General features: G+C 37.6%; 1 protein-coding gene across 1 annotated transcript in view; it reads right to left on the reverse strand.

Moving 5' to 3' along the window:
- Positions 1–2842: 2842 nt before the first annotated feature.
- The window catches only part of dgkq (diacylglycerol kinase theta), a 71914-nt gene continuing 53177 nt past the window's right edge, over positions 2843–21579 (reverse strand). The window contains exons 14-23 of the mRNA XM_087282018.1: positions 21453–21491; positions 15340–15455; positions 13585–13736; positions 12623–12771; positions 12249–12427; positions 10547–10647; positions 8933–9079; positions 8244–8355; positions 7711–7863; positions 2843–3845 (exon numbers count right to left, since the gene is read on the reverse strand). Of these exons, the coding sequence (XP_087138144.1) occupies positions 3750–3845; positions 7711–7863; positions 8244–8355; positions 8933–9079; positions 10547–10647; positions 12249–12427; positions 12623–12771; positions 13585–13736; positions 15340–15455; positions 21453–21491 (1244 nt within the window). The 3' untranslated portion in view covers positions 2843–3749. The remainder of the gene's footprint in view (positions 3846–7710; positions 7864–8243; positions 8356–8932; positions 9080–10546; positions 10648–12248; positions 12428–12622; positions 12772–13584; positions 13737–15339; positions 15456–21452; positions 21492–21579) is intronic.

Here is a 21579-nt window from a genome sequence, read left to right on the forward strand (position 1 = left end):
TGGGATACATTTATTACGTGTTTCAGATGACAAATACACTAGAGGGCGCTGTCTACATTTATGCGACTCTGAAATACATTAACTAGGATGCATTTGTCGTACATTTCAGATACCTATTACTAATAATAGAAGGCGTTAAGTTGTTTTTTGGTATTTATTTGGTGTTGTCTAAAGATATTACTAAAATAATCCTGTATTTGTCAATAATATGTCCGCGTAAATGTCATTAGTGCGAAAAGAAACAAAACTTGTTGTTGGCATACTGCCCCCTAGTGTTCACTTTACTTAAAAATTGCAGTCAAACTTGAAGCATGAATATTGTTCGTTGTAGTTTCAGCAGCATAAATAAAAGCATAAAGCTGTACCTAAAACGTCCACTATATGATGCGAAATCCTGCATTTTAATATTAAAAACCTGCATTTCTATTCAACTACAGAAAGAAATGATCATCTTGCATGACGAAGGAAACAGTTAATGATCAGGAAATGTTCAATTCCGGAAGTCAACTAATGCTTTAAGCGTCTTCACAGTATTATTCGGTACCGCACGTGTTCAGAAAGCTATATTACACCACTTAAATGATGCTAGATTGTTAGCTCACATCTTCTGAGACGCACAATGAATCACGCCTACAGTCTCACAGCTGAGAAATCTACAAAAAAACTCTTTCATCCTGTGAGACACTCAGATGTGTTTGTACACTTATATACACTGCATTGGTTTGGTTCTAAGACTTGGAGAAAGCTACTAGGGGGCTGCTATTGCAAATAAACTTCAAGTAAGACATTATTAATCATGAAGACAGACAATGACCAGATCAACAGTAACTAATGTAAACCAAAAAGGCAGCCATTATATGTGAATATTGTGTGATAGTCTAGCTGCAAATGTGTTTGTTTTTTCTAGTACAAATATCTAAATATTCTTAAATAAAGCATCAGTTATTTTAGAAGCAAAATGCCTAGAGATATTACAAAAATTGAGATGTAAGTGAGAGTAACTCATTCACATTTTACAGACATGTGACATAACGCTGTAGAAAACAATGTAAAGTGAGCACTTGAGAATTCACATAATATACTGCAAATATACTTGAGTTAAATGCTTATAATATTTTTTTTTATTTCATAAAGATGTTGCAAAATTCTTACTAATTTTAAATTATTATTTCATGACAATCGGTCAAAATAATAATAATAATAATAATAATAATAATAATAATAGTTATATATATATATATATATATATACACATATATATATATATATATATATATATATATATATATATATATATATATATATATATATATATATATATGTATATATATGTATATATATATATATATATATATATATATATATATATATATATATAAATATATATATATATATATATATACATATATACATATACACATGTATAAAATAATATATTTATTTGTATTTGTTTAAAACAACAGTGCTGTCGGGTTCTTGAATCTGATTGGCTGATAGTTGTGCGATATTCTAATAACAGCACTTGCACAGCCTCTTCACTCTAGTGTATTACTCCGCCCACAGAGAGTGACAGCAGATCAATAAACTCACTACAGTTTGACAAATATTGCAGCTGTTGGACAACATCATGTACTGTTAAGGCTTTTTAGGCAAGAATGTAGTTGTTAAGTTGCAACTGGGCAGTTTATTTATAAGGACAGTGCCTATTTTAAGTATTTATAATTTCAGAGATTCAGCGCATCAGCATCCATCAGCAATCATACTGAGCAGAGCAAAGACGGTTGACGTTTCACCACAAGATGGCGACAGAGACCACATAATATGTCCTCAAAGGGGAAAAACTCAGCGTAATATCAAACTACAGCAGATCAAATCATTATAAAACAGGTAAGTAACACTATGAGTCCATGTCTCTCTGTTGTAAGTTGTAGTGCTGTAGTCATACCATAGTAATCTGCTTTTTCACGGTTAATTATTGTGCTCTACGGATTGTAACAGAGAAATACTGGGAAATCTCTGTAGACTGATGGCATTTCATGCTGTTCAGCCTTACAATCTTAAAATGTAATCAAAATCAGCTGTTTCGTCATCACTTTAGACATTACACTAGAGAATCATTCAAACACTAGCTCTACATTGACGTTAGTGAATGAGCAGTGGTTTCTGCTGTTCTGACGTCAGCTGCAGGTGCGAATGAATGGCGAAAGAAAATAGTTCCTTATACAAAAGGTTTTTGAGACTCTCCTTGTTTGATTTTCTTTTTTATATACATGATTGTGCCGTCTAACTGTTGTATAAACACAATATCACACTTATAGCAGTGCAATGTGGCTGTATATCAGCACTGGTGAGACATTAAGCCAAAGCACGACTCCCACCAGTGCTGATATACAGCCAAATCGCACTGCTATCTGTGTGATATTGCTCATATATGTGTGCAAATATAAACATGGCACCTTTTTGTTATTTCAATAACAACTGTTATTTTACAGCGTAAACAATGACATTTCTATTTTAGATTAAGTAGAAATATTAATAATAATTACAAAAAATACATTTTAGTCAATCACAAAACTTGAGAATTTGAAACATTTTTTCTGTGCATGAATATAATATAAAATAATATAATATAATATAATATAATATAATATAATATAATATAATATAATATAATATAATATAATAAATACATTTTTATATCTATATTTAATTATTTTATTAAACCAATATCTTCAATCATTTTGTTTCTGCAGCATGTCTTGATTTGAGAACATGTAAATATTTGTACTGAAAAAAAACCGAGCAATAAAATAATTATGAAGCAGTGCTGAAGTTGTTGTGGTTTTTGGCATTGATGAAGCACACGATGTGAATAAACATGTCATATAATGTGCCACAGCATTTCAGTAACTTTAAGACAATATTCCTCTTGAAAAGAAGACGGTGTTTGGCAAACGAAATAAAGCAGCGTCCAGCATGAACACAAGGCAAACGCACAGTCCTGAGAAGCACACTGCGAGAAATGCAGATTTTTTCTTTTGTTCCTAGTCGAAATATCAAAAAATACTGAAATCAGACAAGCAATAAAACACTGTCCCGTTTTAAAAAAATCAAATGCATCCAAAATGCTTGTTTGCTTTGGCATAATTTAATGTGTGTGCCGTGTATATTTAATATTTATATATTGCATATACTTGAGAGAATGTTTACTTATATTTATATATAAAATACATGTGTGTAATACAAACTATATAAAAAATTAAATATCTATGTAGCAAAACTGATTTGCTTCTATGCATGTATATAAGAAATATATGTAATGCACACACATATGTTATGTCAAAACAAATGCAATTAATCGTGATTAAATATTAGTAATATATAAGTTTTTCCTTATAACAAGTTAAATAAGCTGGCAATGAGGCAAGCAAAACTGAAAACAAGATACTTTTCTTCCCCCATTGTCAGGCTATTTTGCTTGTTTTAAAGGAAAAACATTTAATTTTACCTCATTATTTCTGAAACCGAGACAATATTGTGTGCTTATCCAGAAAATGCTTCATGATTTCAGTATTTCTATATATTTGGACTATAAACATGACAAAAACTCTGTATTTTCTGCAGTGCTGACAGGCGTTTGCACACTACAGACTACCATGTGCTGGAGATGTGAATATTACATTCTAGATCAGAGAAACTGAGACAAACTGTAGCTGAAAACCATATAAATCAGAAGACGGAGCTGATGATCAGGGGTCACTCGGGGCCGGACTGTCCGAACGGCTCTCCTTTAAACTGCCCGACTGCTTCTTCTGCTTGCTTTTAGACTTCCTCAGCATGCACACCTACAGTACAACAGAGGGAAAAACACACACATTCAATACACACAACTCTAAAGAGAGCGCAACAGTCTGCAATGAGAGCTGATATGTAAGGGATTAAGTAGATCCAGAAGGTTGTTATCGCAGAATTGAATTAGGAAGCTGGCTTATTCATAGTTTTCAGTCTTCCTGTGTGGAGGCTGGCGGGAAAAATACAGTGAGCCGTGATGGCAGCATAACTGCGATCTCCATAGAAACACAGCACAATCCACTCATATATCCATCTGTTTCAAGCTACGAATATGTAGATCACAAATCAACAAAATCAAAAGCAGAGATATGATCACAAACTGTAAATCGTGGGCACTTGTGAGCAATATACTGCTGTTTTTCAGTCATTTATAACCCTCATGTGTTTGTCAGAGCTAGAATTGAGCGATGTTTACATTTATCTTGTGGTCATTCCTCAAAGATTTAATCATTAGTTTTATATATGGTGTCGTTTTTTAGCCTAGATTAATACTTATGTTCATTTCTGCTATTTCTAAATGTAAATAAAGTGGTGTGATATAGCTTTCTGAACATGTGCGCTACTGGAAAATACAGTGAAGACACTTAAAGCATCAGTTCACTTGCGGAATTGAACATTTCCTGATTATTTACTAAATTTCTCGCTGAAACTTTTTAACTTTAAAAGTTTGACACAAAACATTGTTTAAGCTGTAATAGTTTATTAATTGCAAAACTGTCCGAAATGAAAACAGCTGATGGAGTAAACACTAACCTGCGCATTATTCAGACAATAGATGGCGCCAAACTATCAATGCGCGGTTAACTATACACAATCAGCTGTTTTCATTCTGTCAGCTTTGTTTTTTTGAGTGTTTGTCTCCATCTAGTGTCTGAATAATGTGCAGGTTAGTGTATACTCCATCAGCTGTTTTCAACTGTTTGTCTCCATCTAGTGTCTGAATAATGCGCAGGTTAGTGTATCCTCCATCAGCTGTTTTTGTTTCTGTCAGCTTTGTGTTTTTGACTGTTTGTCTCTATCTAGTGTCTGAATAATGTATAGGTTAGTGTATACTCCATCAGCTGTTTTCGTTTCTGTCAACTTTGTGTTTTTGACTGTTTGTCTACATCTAGTCTCTGAATAATGTGCAGGTTAGTGCATACTCCATCAGCTGTTTTGACTGTTTTTCTCCATCTTGTGTCTGAATGTGCAGGTTAGTGTATCCTCCATCAGCTGTTTGACTGTTTGGTGCCATCTTGTGTCTGAATAATGCGCAGGTTAGTGTAAACTCCATCAGCTGTTTTTGACAGTTTGTCTCCATCTAGTGTCTGAATAATGTGCAGGTTAGTGTATACTCCATCAGCTGTTTTGACTGTTTTTCTCCATCTTGTGTCTGAATGTGCAGGTTAGTGTATCCTCCATCAGCTGTTTGACTGTTTGGTGCCATCTTGTGTCTGAATAATGCGCAGGTTAGTGTAAACTCCATCAGCTGTTTTTGACAGTTTGTCTCCATCTAGTGTCTGAATAATGTGCAGGTTAGTGTATACTCCATCAGCTGTTTTTGACTGTTTGTCTTCATCTAGTGACTAAATAATGTGCAGGTTAGTGTTTACTCCATCAGCTGTTTTCGACGGTCTCCATCTAGTGTCTGAATAATGCGCAGGTTAGTGCATACTCCATCAGCTGTTTTTGACTATTTGTCTTCATCTAGTGTCTGAATAATGTGCAGGTTAGTGTATACTCCATCAGCTGTTTTTGACTGTTTGTCTTCATCTAGTGTCTGAATAATGTGCAGGTTAGTGTATCCTCCATCAGCTGTTTTTGACTGTTTGTCTTCATCTAGTGTCTGAATAATGTGCAGGTTAGTGTATACTCCATCAGCTGTTTTTGACTGTTTGTCTTCATCTAGTGTCTGAATAATGTGCAGGTTAGTGTATACTCCATCAGCTGTTTTTGACTGTTTGTCTTCATCTAGTGTCTGAATAATGTGCAGGTTAGTGTATACTCCATCAGCTGTTTTGACTGTTTGTCTTCATCTAGTGTCTGAATAATGCACAGGTTAGTGTATACTCCATCAGCTGTTTTCAACGGTCTCCATCTAGTGTCTGAATAATGTGCAGGTTAGTGTATACTCCATCAGCTGTTTTTGACTGTTTGTCTCCATCTAGTGTCTGAATAATGTGCAGGTTAGTGTATACTCCATCAGCTGTTTTTGACTATTTGTCTTCATCTAGTGTCTGAATAATGTGCAGGTTAGTGTATACTCCATCAGCTGTTTTTGACAGTTTGTCTCCATCTAGTGTCTGAATAATGTGCAGGTTAGTGTATCCTCCATCAGCTGTTTTTGACTGTTTGTCTTCATCTAGTGTCTGAATAATGTGCAGGTTAGTGTATACTCCATCAGCTGTTTTTGACTGTTTGTCTTCATCTAGTGTCTGAATAATGTGCAGGTTAGTGTATACTCCATCAGCTGTTTTTGACTGTTTGTCTTCATCTAGTGTCTGAATAATGTGCAGGTTAGTGTATACTCCATCAGCTGTTTTGACTGTTTGTCTTCATCTAGTGTCTGAATAATGCACAGGTTAGTGTATACTCCATCAGCTGTTTTCAACGGTCTCCATCTAGTGTCTGAATAATGTGCAGGTTAGTGCATACTCCATCAGCTGTTTTCAACTGTTTGTCTCCATCTAGTGTCTGAATAATGTGCAGGTTAGTGTATACTCCATCAGCTGTTTTCAACTGTTTGTCTCCATCTAGTGTCTGAATAATGTGCAGGTTAGTGTTTACTCCATCAGCTGTTTTCAACTGTTTGTCTCCATCTAGTGTCTGAATAATGTGCAGGTTAGTGTTTACTCCATCAGCTGTTTTCAACTGTTTGTCTCCATCTAGTGTCTGAATAATGTGCAGGTTAGTGTATACTCCATCAGCTGTTTTCGACTGTCTCCATCTAGTGTCTGAATAATGTGCAGGTTAGTGCATACTCCATCAGCTGTTTTTGACTGTTTGGCGCCATCTAGTGTCTGAATAATGTGCAGGTTAGTGCATACTCCATCAGCTGTTTTTGACTGTTTGTCTCCATATAGTGTCTGAATAATGCACAGGTTAGTGTATCCTCCATAAGCTGTTTTTGACTGTTTGGCACCATCTAGAGTCTGAATAATGCGCAGGGTAGTGTATACTCCATCAGCTGTTTTAGTCTCTGTCAATTTTGTGTTTTTGACTGTTTGTCTCCATCTAGTGCCTGAATGTTGCGCAGGTTAGTGTATACTCCATCAGCTGTTTTAGACTGTTTGTCTCCATCTTGTGTCTGAATAAGGCTTAGGTTAGTGTATACTTCATCAGCTGTTTTCGAATGTTTGGCGCCATCTTGTGTCTAAATAATGTGCAGGTTAGTGTATACTCCATCAGCTGTTTACGAATGTTTGGCGCCATCTTGTGTCTGAATAATGTGCAGGTTAGTGTATACTCCATCAGCTTTTTTAGACTGTTTGGCGCCATTTTGTGTCTAAATACTGTGCAGGTTAGTGTATACTCCATCAGCTGTTTTCGAATGTTTGGCGCCATCTTGTGTCTAAATAATGCTCAGGTTAGTGTATACTCCATCAGCTTTTTTAGACTGTTTGGCGCCATCTTGTGTCTAAATAATGCTCAGGTTAGTGTATACTCCATCAGCTGTTTTCGAATGTTTGGCGCCATCTTGTGTCTGAATAATGTGCAGGTTAGTGTATACTCCATCAGCTGTTTTTGTTTCTGTCAGCTTTGTGTTTTCGACTGTTTGGCGCCATCTAGTGTCAGAATAATGCACAGGTTAGTGTATACTCCATCAGCTGTTGGTCAATCACGACATTGCAAGGTATGTTATTGGAGTATTTATGATACCTTGGGTCCTGCAGCTGAGATGATGATCTGTCCAGGTGACTGGATCCAGGGTTCCCCGTCCACCTGCACCGGCAGAGCTTTGCTCACTGTGATGCGGATGTAGCTGCCCTGAGCGATGCGGATGCCTGAGCGGAGACCACTCTGAACCTGACCCTGCACAACAATACAATCATCACAACACAATAATCACAATACAGCAGTAATAACATCACAACAATAATCAAAATACAACAGTAATCATGCCTCCAAAAGCCACCGCATTCACCGCGCTCATTGCGTTGGTCTTCTGAGGCGCAACTCATTTATTAGAGGAGTACAAACACCACAATGGAGAAACCCAATCAATGCAGCACACTCCACTTCTCTCAGTGATATCAGTGCAGGAGCTGAGGAGGTGATGCTCTTCTGTGCATCATTAGATGGAAACGCAGCTTTATTCACTAATGTTTAGTGTGATATACAGTTTGTAATGCAAGCGACAGTGATCTATTAAAGCAGATGTGTGCAAAACGAGTGCATGGATCATAACTCACCATGTGCACCACACCAGTGACTCCCACAACCTCCAGCATCCCATCATCAATCCTGGGCCGTCCGAAGCGACTGTCATTGTCTGAACCCCAGAGATCAGCACCAGAGCCCCAGCTGAATACACACACACACACACACACACACACACACACACACACACACACACACACACACACACACACACACACACACATTCATGTTTTCATGTTTTACAGACTCTTGCTCTTCCCACTGACGTAATAAATACTACAACTACACACATTCTTTTATTTGCTCACACACACAATCACTCATGCATACACAGACAAACTGACACACGGACTTGCACCCACATGAACAAACACACACAAACTCAGTCTTATACACAAACAAACTCACACACACAGACACGTGCACACACACACTCACAAACAAACACGAAAACAATCAAAAACACACATGCATACACACAAAAATACACACACACAAACACACATTTACACTTGCACTCTCACACACTGAATCACACACAAACTGCACACATGCACACACTCTTCTACAGACTTGAGTGTGAATGAGTGTGTATGTGCGTGTCTGTCTGTGTGTGTTCGATGTGTGAATGAGTGTGCGAGTTTATAAATATGAGTGTGTGTGTGTGTGTGTGTGTGTGTGTGTGTGTGTGAGTGAGCACATCTGTGTTTATGTGTTGTACCTGGGGATGTTGAGGAAGATCAGTCCCTCTATGTTGGGCAGCTCCACCTCCAGCTTGTCCACCTGCAGTCGGATGTCTTTATGGAGGTTTCGTGTGTGACTCAGTTTCTGCAGACCCACCTTCACATACACACCTTTATTGTGGAACCTGCGGAACACACACACACACACACACACACAATCAAAACACACACCGATGACAGAAGACACAACTTCCCATGCTTTCTGGTTCTGCCCTTTGTTAAAACATATTCGATTGGTACTCTAAAGCTTATGTCAAATCTTTACCCCCTGATGCAGAACTTGCTATTTTTGGATATTCACAACACATTTCTCATCTCCCACATGGCCTCCAGCAGTCTTTGTCTTTAGGTATGATTGTGGCCAAAAGGCTTTTGCTCCGACATTGGAAGTCATCGTCACCTCCTACATTTCAAATGTGGATTGCAGACATGACTTCGGTAATACAGATTGAAAGACTGAGATTTTTGAGGACTCCTTTTATTGAAAAAATGTTCAGTGTTTGGGGTTTATTTCTAAACTATCTAGATGAGCAAACCAGCCACTCAACCTCTGAGGATACTTCAGAGACTTAATTTACTTATTTTGCATATTTAATTTTACTTCTTTATTCTATTTTCTGTTGTCACTTGCTAAGCTGTGATGTCATTGTTATTTGTTCATTGACTCATTGTATGGGATTTGTCCGAGACAGTGCCTAGTGTTGTGTGTGTTTGTGTATGTGTGTATATATGTATGTGTGTCTTTGTGGTTGTTTTTGAAAAATCCAATAAAATACAATTATTAAAAAAATAAAAATAAAATAAAAAACACACACACACAGGGCTCAACAATAAGGACTGCCCGGTGGCCCAGGGCCAGTGTGAGAGACACTTGGGACAGTAGACCGGATCATTACTGGCTTGATTGGGACAGTGCTGCCTTGTCAGTCACTAACTTTTAATTTGTCTTTGACTATTTGTCAATTGCGTGCATTTAAAGCTTGTGCTTTTAAGTCTTAAACGCTACCTTCTCTGTAATGTCGTAAACAACATATTGCTTTCTGATTCGTCTTATATGATTGATTTAACCATGCTATTTTTTTTGTTACCTGGTAACAATCAGTACAGCGTAGAAACAGCAACATGTCAGCAACATCAAATTATAAGGCTAAACGAAAATGTCTGTCTCTAACCTGTTGGAAGTAGACATTTACATGGAAAAAACACGATAAAATAAAAATTTAGTGATGTTATGCATAGTTTGCCGTCAGTTTGACAAGTCAGCCAGCTTTTGTTAAATAATTTCAAACTGCAATAAAATACCTCCACATTTTCCATACGGCTGTTTTTGTTTGCATAACACTTATTTTTACAATTGTTTTTTAAGTATTGAAATTCTAGATTTACAGACTTTATTTTTGACACATTATTTAAAATATGTGGCTAAAAAATAGCTATTAACTTACCTTTTTTTTTTGGTGGGGCCAGTGAAAATTTTGGCAGGGCAAGTATAAATCTAAACCACTTGCCCGATCGGACCAGTAGAAAAAATCCTTAGCGTTGAACCCTGACACACACCGAGAGCTTCATTGTGACACAAACACAACACTCACCGGCTGTTGAACTTGTCCGGATCCTCCTCGCGCGCGTGATGAAAATCCAGACTCAACTCAGCATCAATCCCCAGACCAAAGTAATTATTCATCTGCACAATCTACAGCACGCACGCACACACACACACACACACACACACACACACACACACACACACACACACACACACACACACACACACACACACACACACACACACACACACACACACACACACACACACACACACACACAATGAAAATTATGTGTAAAAACAAAAGTAAAACAAAAAGTAAAATATAAATATATATTATCATTTAATTTAAATAAATAAAGAGTATATTTTACATTACACACGCGCATGTGTAAATATATATGCACAAATCGGCCACTTTATTAGGTACACCTTACTTGTACTCCCTTTTGCCTTCAGAACTGCCTTAATCATTAGTGACAGAGATTCAACAAGCTACTGGAAATATTCCTCAGAGATTTTGCTCCATATTGACATGATAGCATCACACAGTTACGGTTCCCACCAGTCTCTTAAAATACGTAATGTCCCGTATTTGAGAGTGAAATTGCAGGTATTTATTTTCATCATTTTTAAAAAAAAGTAGCTTTTCATGCAAATCATCCCACACACATTTTTTGAAGATGCCTTATTTCCTACTTTTGATTGGGTAATACTTGATGCCATTGTTAGTTTGATTGGTCTTTTTAACTGTCCACTTAGGAGGATGGCTCGGTTGTAGCGAGTGCTTATTTGAGTTACTGTTGTCTTTCTATCAGCTGGAACCAGTCTGGCCATTCTCCTCTGACCTTTGGCCTCATCAAAAAGGCATTTGCGCCCAAAGAACTGCCGCTCACTGGATATATCCTCTTTGTCGGAGCATTCTCTGTAAAGCCTAGAGATGGTTGTGCGTGAAAATCCCAGTAGATCAGCAGTTTCTGAAATACTCAGAGCAGCCCGTCTGGCAGCAACAACCATGCCACGTTCAAAGTCACTTAAATCCCCTTTCTTCCCCATTCTGATGCTCGCTTTGAACTGCAGCAGATCCTCTTGACCATGTCTACATGCCTAAAGGCATTGAGCTGCTGCCATGTGATTGGCTGATTAGACATTTGTGTTAACAAGCAGTTGGACAGGTGTACCTAATAAAGTGGCCGCTGAGTGTATATCTATAGTAGTCAACATTTGAAGTGGATTAAAAAAGTATTTTCAAAATCAGCCAAACATAAGAATGGGGTGCTGAGGAAAGGTAATGTTGATCCACTGCATAGTTTAAATACTATATATATATATATATATATATATACAGTATACACACACACACACACACACACACACATATTATATCAGCTGTCCAACTGCTGGTTAACGCAAATGTCTAATCAGCCAATCACAGGGCAGCAGCTCAATGCATTTAGGCATGTAGACATGGTCAAGAGGATCTGCTGCAGTTCAGAGCGAGCATCAGAATGGGGAAGAAAGGGGATTTAAGAGACTTTGAACGTGGCATGGTTGTTGCTGCCAGACGGGCTGCTCTGAGTATTTCAGAAACTGCTGATCTACTGGGATTAGAAGGCAAAAGAGGGTCCAACCCAGTACTAGTAAGGTGTACCTAATAAAGTGGCCGGTGAGTGTATATAGGTACACACACTGTCACACAAAAATAGTTGCATATTCATATTAATAATTGATATGTAATGTAATTTGACCTTTGGCGGCTCCAGAAAGCAGTTCTCCTTTCCGTCTTCAGTCATCTCTTGTGCGTCCAGAAGAATAGTCCAGCGGTCCATCTGCACCTCCTCAGCCTCGTCCACAGACAGCAGGATATTATAGGGGTCTTCACCACTGTACCCCGCGCCCCAGCGCAGCACTCGAGCCAGATCATTCCCTGACACACACACACACACACACACACGTTCATCCACACCACACACACATATACACATACAGAGACACAGATAAACACAAACAATCACACACACAGATACACAAACACACACATACACACAAAAAGCAATGTCAGTTTTTTTCCCATAGCGTGCAGCCCTAATACACACACACACACACACACACACACACACACCTGTGCCCAGAGGGATGATGCTGATGGCGGGCTCTGGACAGCAGATTTTGTGGCGTATGGACTCCAGAACACCCAGAACCCAGCCCACCGTCCCGTCACCACCACACACCAGGATACGAAAATGAGGGACGTCTCTGAAAGTGTGCAGCCTGTATCACACACACACACACACACACACACACACACACAGTTAAAGAAACATTGAGACAAACAGGTGCGCACATACAGCTACACACATAAACACACAGACAGACAGAGGTAATCCCTCACACACACACACACACACACACACACACACACACACAAACATACACACACACACACACACACACACACACAAACATACACACACAAATATACACACAGACAGACAGATACTCTCAACCTCTCGCATACACTCAAATCCACAAACACACAAATGCACACACAATTAAACAGACACACAAAAATGCACAAACACACACATACACACACACACACACAAATCCATACACACACACACACACACACACAAATGCACAAACACAAATGCATAAACACACACACACAAATGCACAAACACACATGCACACACACACACACACACACACACACACACACACAAATGTATATATACACACACACACACACACAAATGCAAACACACACATGCACACACACACAAATGCACACACACACACACACACACACACAAATGCACAAACACACATGCACACACACACTCACACACAAATGCACAAACACACACATGCACACACACACAAATGCATACACACACACACACACACAAATGCATACACACACACACGCACAAACACACACATGCACACACACACAAATGCATACATACACACACAAATGCATACACACACATATACACACACACACACACACACAAATGCGCGCACACACACACACACACACACACACACACACACACACACACACACACACAGACTGACCCAGCTAGTGGTCCTCCGCTGCTCAGCTCAAACACCTGATGTGGGTTCAGCAGTTTCCGGAAGCTGTACAGGATCTCTCTGCCCTTCAGCCCGCCGCTCTTCGGGTTCACAAACACCAGCAGCGGCACACTGCGCTTCTCCAGCCGGCGGTGCTGAGGACACACAACAACATCAGAATGAGTGTCAGTGGGTTTCTGTGTGTGTGTGTGTGTGTGTGTGTGTGTCTGTTTTCATGTTTGTCTGTGTGGTGTGTGTGTATTAGTGGGTTTCTGTGTGTGTATATGTTTGTGTGTGTGTGTGTGTGTGTGTGTGTGAGAGAGAGAGAGAGAGAGTTTTTGTGTGTGTGTCTCTGTCTGTGTGTGTCTGTGTGCGAGTGTGTATCTGTGAGTTTCTGTGTGTGTGCGCCTGTGAGTCTGTTTCCATGTGTGTGTCTGTCTGTGTGTTTTGTGTGAGTTTCTGTTTGTGCATGTGTGTATTTGTGTGTCTTTGTGCTTCTGTTTTCGTGTGTGTGTGTGTGTGTGTGTGTGTGTGTGTGTGTCAGTGGATTTCTGAGTTACTTTGTGTGTGTGTGTGTGTGTGTGTGTGTGTGTGTGTGTGTGTGTGTGTGTGTGTGTGTGTGTGTGTGTGCCTGTGAGTCTGTTTCTATGTGTGTGTCTGTGTATTTGTGTGTCTTTGTGCTTCTGTTTTCGTGTGTGTGTGTGTGTGTGTGTGTGTCAGTGGATTTCTGAGTTACTTTGTGTGTGTGTGTGTGTGTGTGTGTGCCTGTGAGTCTGTTTCTATGTGTGTGTCTGTGTATTTGTGTGTCTTTGTGTTTCTGTTTTCCTGTGTGTGTGTGTGTGTGGGTGTGTGTCAGTGGATTTCTTTGTATGTGTGTGTGTGTGTCTCTGTTTCTATGTTTGTGTCTGTGTATGTGTGTATGTGTGATTATGATTCCGTGTGTGTGAGCCTGTAAATCTGTTTCCATGAGTGTGTCTGTCTGTGCATGTGTGTATTTGTTTGTCTTTGTGCTTCTGTTTTCGTGTGTGTGTGTGTGTGTGTGTGTGTGAGTGAGTGAGTTTCTGAGTCACTTTGTGTGTATGTGTCCGTTTCCATGTCTGTTTCATGTTTGTGTGTGTGTGCGTGATTATGTATCTCTGTGTGTGTGTTTGTGTGTGTGTGTGTGTGTGTCGAGTGTCTGTTTCTGTGTGTGTTGTATTTCTGTGTGTTTCTGTTTGCGTGTGTGTGTGTGTGTCTATGTGATTCTGTTTCCGTGTGTGTGTGTCTCTTTCTGTGCATCTGTGTATGTGGAGTAAATACTGCAGTTTCTCTGTCGGCCACAAGAGGGAGATGAAGATAAAGCTGAACCTGCATCATGAGTCTTAAAGGGACAGTTCACCCAAACATTTGAAAGTAAAACATAAAACCACGTCACTCTCCCTGTCCAATAAACTGATCATCTGACTGCAAAAGCATTCAAATATACTCAAATATTAACATCATATAATCTCTGAAAAAGGGATTTAAATAGTCAGAATGTGGATGAAAACTCTAAAAATGGCATGTAAAATGTCAACCGTTTTGTTGCAGTTTTAAACAAACCATCAGAGCAAGTGTTATTAGTAACAAATACTATCTTCTAGTTATTTAGCAAGACACTAGTGTTCAGCTTAAGGTGCTGTACTGTATGTATCCTCTGTGTGTGTGTGTGTGTGTGTGTGTGTGTTGTATATATATATATATTGTGTGTGTGTGTGTGTGTGTGTGTGTTTTGCGCACCAGGATCTCAGGGATGACCAGCGAGCAGAGCTGTTTCCCACTGATGCTGACGTCTTTGGCCAACATGTAGATCCGCTCGGCCTCGGAGAAACAGCTGATCTGCAGAACCACAGCACCTGAACACACACACACACACACACACACAGCGCTGATTATTATAGCTCTGAATTATTTTTACTAATTCAATTTTACTTGTATAGCTCCTTACACAATAATTATCCTTCCATAGGCAAGGCAAGGCAAGGCAAACTTTATTTATAGAGCACAATTTAACACAACCGTAGTTGATCCAAAGTGCTTTACAATAAAATAAACTAGACAATAAAACTAAAAATAACTGGTATTAAAAATACAATTAAATATATTTAAAAGTAATACTAAAATATAAATAATAAAAAACAACATGCATGCATCAGTCAAAGGCAAGAGAGTAAACAGCGCTGATTATTATAGCTCTGGATTATTTTTACTAATTCAATTTTACTTGTATAGCTCCTTACACAATAATTATCCTTCCATACAGCTTTATAAAAGGTGCACATTATTACTGCATTACAGTCAAAACACACTGCAGTTCTGCACACACACACACACACTCATTAATATATTAATATTACACAGTTATCTTTATAGCTGAAGTCAGAATTATTCGCCCCCTTCGTTTTTTTTTTTTTTTCTTCTTTTTTAAAATATTTCCAAATGATTTTTACCAGAGCACAGTATGTCTGATAAAAACAAAAAAAACTTCTGGAGAAAGTCTTATTTTGGCTAGAATAAAAGCAGTTTTTACATTTTTTTAATTCATTTTAAGCTCAATATTATTAGCCCCTTTAAGCTATATTTTCCTCGATAGTCTACAGAACAAACCATCATTATACAATAACCTGCCTAATTACCCTAACCTGCCTAGTTACCCTAATTACCCTAGTGAAGCCTTTAAATGTCACTTAAAAGCTGTGTAGAAGTGTCTTGAAGAATATCTAGTGTAGGTGTGACCAACCCTGTTCCTGGAGATCGACCTCCCTGCAGATTTCAGTTGCAACCCATATCAAATACACCTGCCTGTAATTATCAAGTGCTGTTCAGGTCCTAATTAATTGGTTCAGGTGTGTTTGTTCAGGGTTGGAGCTGAACTTTGCAGGAAGGTCGATCTCCAGGAACAGTGTTGAGCACCACTGATCTAGTGTGACGCCTAATGCGCTGTCATTTGTTTGCCGTGTCTGTTTGTGTGTCTGTTTTGCTCCCTCTACAGATGCGCTGTAACATTGTGCGGCATCATAGATATATACACTAGATATCGCATAGGGACCCTGAGCATGCGTCAATAGCGCCGCCATATTGGTACAGTGCTCCCAGGACAAATGTCATTCAACCGCACTAGACAACACAGTGTTATTACATGAAGATGTGGGACTTTAGCGCTGTCTACGGGTGTAGTAACGAGAAAACAAAGAAAACAAAGCACAAAGGCAGAACATTTCATAGGTAATATTAAGTTTTTTCTGTTTTTGTATGTTCTGAACTTTTGATGTGATGTGATCCATCAATGTAGAAAAGTGATGTAAAATTATAAATTTTGTAATTAGAAAAAAAAATTACACACTAACATCCAGGAAAACTCCCGATCATAGATATATGTGTATATGTGTATATCTCTGGCTTTGGATAGCCACAGTCCTCCACTGTACCTTGGTCCCGCATTCATTTCAAAGGAGCGCTACCCTGTAGCAAGATGGCGGCGCTATTGACGCATTCCGTCCAATAGACAACAATAGGCCAGGCGACATCTAATGTATATATCTATGCCGCGGCATTATCAGGTGGATGGGGAACACCTGAGTCTAAGTGTGCGCTCTTTTATCAGCGTCCTGCCACTGTTTGGGAGACTCTTCCGGCTAAGGGTTGGACGGAGACCAGCGGCGTGCGAGTTGGCGGGGTGTTTTGCCTAATGTTAAGTCACAGTGGGCTTAAAATAAACTTTTGAAAACGTGACTTTTGGCTTCCCCCTCTTTTTTTTCTTGTTTCGCCTCGAGGGCGTAACACTAGTCTAATATGATTGCTTTTAGTAATGTTTCATTTGTTTCAGCATGTCTGCTAATGCTTATTGTAAGGCGACCTTGGGTGTCTAGAAAGGCGCCATTTACAAATAAAATGAATTATTATTATTATTATTATTATTATATTATTTACTGTTATCATGGCAAAGATAAAATAAATCAGTTATTAGAGATGACTTATAAAAACTATTATGATTAGAAATGTGCTGAAAAAATCTGCACCCTGTTAAACAGAAATTGGAGAAAAAAATAAACAGGGGGGCGAATAACTCTGACTTTAACTCTATATATATATATATATATATATATATATATATTAGTGCTGGACAAAGGTTAATCGCAAAGGTTAATCGCAACATTTATATTTACATATATTTTATAATATTTTATACTGTATAATAAGATTTCATGATTAATTAAAGACATATTGCACTGCTCAAAACAATAAAAAGAACTCCAAGTGCCCCCTTTATTTTTTGAGTAGTATATATATATATATATATTCATTCATTCATTTCTTGTCGGCTTAGTCCCTTTATTAATCCGGGGTCACCACAGCGGAATGAATCGCCAACTTATCCAGCAAGTTTTTACGCAGCGGATGCCCTTCCAGCCGCAACCCATCTCTGGGAAACATCCACACACACATTACACACACACTCATACACTATGAACAATTTAGCCTACCCAATTCACCTGTACCACATGTCTTTGGACTGTGGGGGAAACCGGAGCACACGGAGGAAACCCATGCGAAGGCAGGGAGAACATGCAAACTCCACACAGAAACACCAACTGAGCCGAGGTTCGAACCAGCAACCCGGCGACCTTCTGAGCACTACCTACTGTGCCACTGCCTCGCCCTATATATATATATATATATATATATATATATATATATATATATATATATATATATATATATATATATATATATATATATATATATATATATATATATATATATATATATAAGGGCTATACAAAAATAAAGTTTATTATAAGTTTATTATATTATTATTATTTATTTATTAATGGGACATCACGGTGGCACAGTGGGTAGCATGATCGCCTGACAGCAAGAAGGTCACTGGTTTGAGTCCCAGCTAGGTTAGTTGGTGTTTCTGTGTGGAGTTTGCATGTTCTCCCCGTGTGGGTTTCCTCCGGGTGCTCTGGTTTCCCCCGCAGTCCAAACACATGTGTTATAGGGGAATTGGGTATGCTAAATTGTTGCTGTGAGGCCACAGTGCTAACCATAACCAATGTTTAGTATTTTAAAGCCTCAGCAGGTCTATTAGAAGCACAGCAGAAAAGTTCACAGCACAGTTTGTTAGTGAGAGGAACAATAAGAGCTGTAGGTGTCAGAAACGTGTGACAAACACTGCATATTTTAAGACCAACACATTTCTAAAGTCCTCCACATCCTCATCAGCATGAGTTTGGCTGATGCAGATGATGGTGTTTGTGTGTGTGTGTGTGTGTGTGCGCAGAACAAGGCCTTTATTTACAGCGTCGCCCAAACACACAGTTATCAAATACAGTCATGAGAGCAAACACAAAGACACACATTATTGCAGAGTCCACAGCCTGCTCTCCCACTGAGACCTCAGATCATTATATTCAATGCACCGTGCAGCAAATATCAGTTCATTCATATTTTACGCATTATGTTTTTTGATTCACTGTGTTTTTTCAATTTATTTACAGTTATTAAATAGATTATGGGATGCATTACTCATCTGCTCTGTCAACTTTTGATTTCTAAAATCAAACAAAGTGACTTTAATTGATATTTCAGTAGATTGAAATAGGCTGCATTCACACTGCATGTTCAAGTGACCCAATTCTGATTTTTTCTGTAGTCATGTGACACAGATCGGATATGGAAGCCTGTTCCTGTAACTGAAGAAAAATAAATAAATAAATACAATGTTAAAAAAATTATTAAGTCAGAATTCTGTGCTATAAAGTCTGAATTTTGAGTTATTACGTCTAAATTTTAAGTTATAAAGTCTGAATTGCAAGTTAAGTCAGAATTGTGAGTTAAAAAAGTCAGAATTTTCAGCTGTAAAGTCAGAATTTTGAGTTATTAAGTCAGAATTTCGAGTCAAGTCAGAATTTAGAGTTAAGTCAGAATTTTGAGTTATTAAATCAGAATATTGAGATATAAAGTCAGAATTTAGAGTTATGAAGTCAGAATTTCAAGTTATTAATTCAGAATTTTGAGTTAAATCAGAATATTGAGTTAAGTCAGAATTTTGAGTTATTAAATCAGAATATTGAGTTAAGACAGAACTGCGAGTTATAAAGTCAGAATTTTCAGTTAAGTCAGAATTTTGGGTCATAAAGTCAGAATTGCTAGTCATAAAGTCCAAATTTCGAGGTATTAAGTCTGAATTGCGAGTTAAGTCAGAATTTTGGGTTATTAAGTCAGAATTGCGAGTTATAAAGTCAGAATTTCGAGTTATTAAATCAGAATTTTCAGCTATAAAGTAAGAATATTGAGTTATTAAGTCAGTATTTTGAGTTAAGTCAGAATTCCGAGTTATAAAGTCAGAATATTGAGTTATAAAGTGAGAATTTCAAGTTATTAAGTCAGAATTGCGAGTTATTAAGTCAGAATTTCGAGTCAAGTCAGAATTTAGAGTTAAGTCAGAATTTTGAGTTAAATCAGAATTTTGAGTTAAATCAGAATTTAGAGTTAAGTCAGAATTTTGAGTTATTAAGTCAGAATATTGAGTTATTAAGTCAGAATTTAGAGTTATGAAGTCAGAATTTCAAGTTATTAAGTCAGAATTGCGAGTTATTAAATCTGAATTGCGAGTTAAGTCAGAATTTTGGGTTATTAAGTCCGAATTGCTAGTTATAAAGTCAGAATTTCGAGTTATTAAGTCTGAATTGCGAGTTAAGTCAGAATTTTGGGTTATTTAGTCAGAATTGCGAGTTATAAAGTCAGAATTTCGAGTTATTAAATCAGAATTTTCAGCTATAAAGTCAGAATTTTGAGTTATTAAGTCAGAATTTTGAGTTAATTTAGAATTCCGAGTTATAAAGTCAGAATATTGAGTTATAAAGTGAGAATTTCAAGTTATTAAGTCAGAATTGTGAGTTATTAAGTCAAAATTTTGAGTTATAAAGTCAGAATATTGAGTTATTAAATCAGAATTTCAAGTTATTAAGTCAGAATATTGAGTTATTAAGTCAGAATTCCAAGGTATTAAGTCAGAATTTAGAGTTATAAAGTCAGAATTTCAAGTTATAAATTCAGAATTTTAAGTTATTAAGTCAGAATTTTGAGTTATTAAATCAGAATATTGAGTTAAGTCAGAACTGCGAGTTATAAAGTCAGAATTTTCAGTTAAGTCAGAATTTTGGGTCATAAAGTCAGAATTGCTAGTTATAAAGTCCGAATTTCGAGTAATTAAGTCTGAAATGTGAGTTAAGTCAGAATTTTGGGTTATTAAGTCAGAATTGCGAGTTATAAAGTCAGAATTTCGAGTTATTAAATCAGAATATTGAGTTATAAAGTGAGAATTGCAAGTTATTAGGTCCGAATTGCGAGTTATTAAGTCAGAATTTTAAGTTATTAAGTCAGAATTGCGAGTTATTAAGTCAGAATTGCGAGTTATTAAGTCAGAATTGCGAGTTATTAAGTCAGAATTTTAAGTTATTAAGTCAGAATTGCGAGTTATTAAGTCAGAATTTTAAGTTATTAAGTCAGAATTGCGAGTTATTAAGTCAGAATTTTAAGTTATTAAGTCAGAATTGCGAGTTACTAAGTCAGAATTGAGTTATAAAGTCCGAATTTCAAGTTATTAAGTTATTCAGAAAACTGTGTTTTTTCAATTTATTTATGGTTATGAATTGCATTATGGGATGCATTGTAGTAAAATGCAATGTTAAAATGCAACGTTATGTTAATAAAATGCAAAATGGACTATGTTGAAAAAAAAAACACTCCACAATAGGACTAAATAAGAAATACAAATGCCTAATTGTGAATGCAACACATCATATTGCACTACTGGCAATAATAATATGAATGATCAGTCTTACCTTGTCCTGCATAAACATGAGTGATGGACACCAGATGACCTGAGTGAGAGAGAGAGAGAGAGAGAGAGAGAGAGAGAGAGAGAGAGAGAGAGAGAGAGAGAGAGAGAGAGAGAGAGAGAGAGAGACT

The sequence above is a fragment of the Danio rerio genome, chromosome 14 (genome assembly GCF_052040795.2).
Source record: "Danio rerio strain M-AB ecotype USA chromosome 14, GRCz13ab, whole genome shotgun sequence".
Taxonomy (NCBI): Eukaryota; Metazoa; Chordata; class Actinopteri; order Cypriniformes; family Danionidae; genus Danio; species Danio rerio.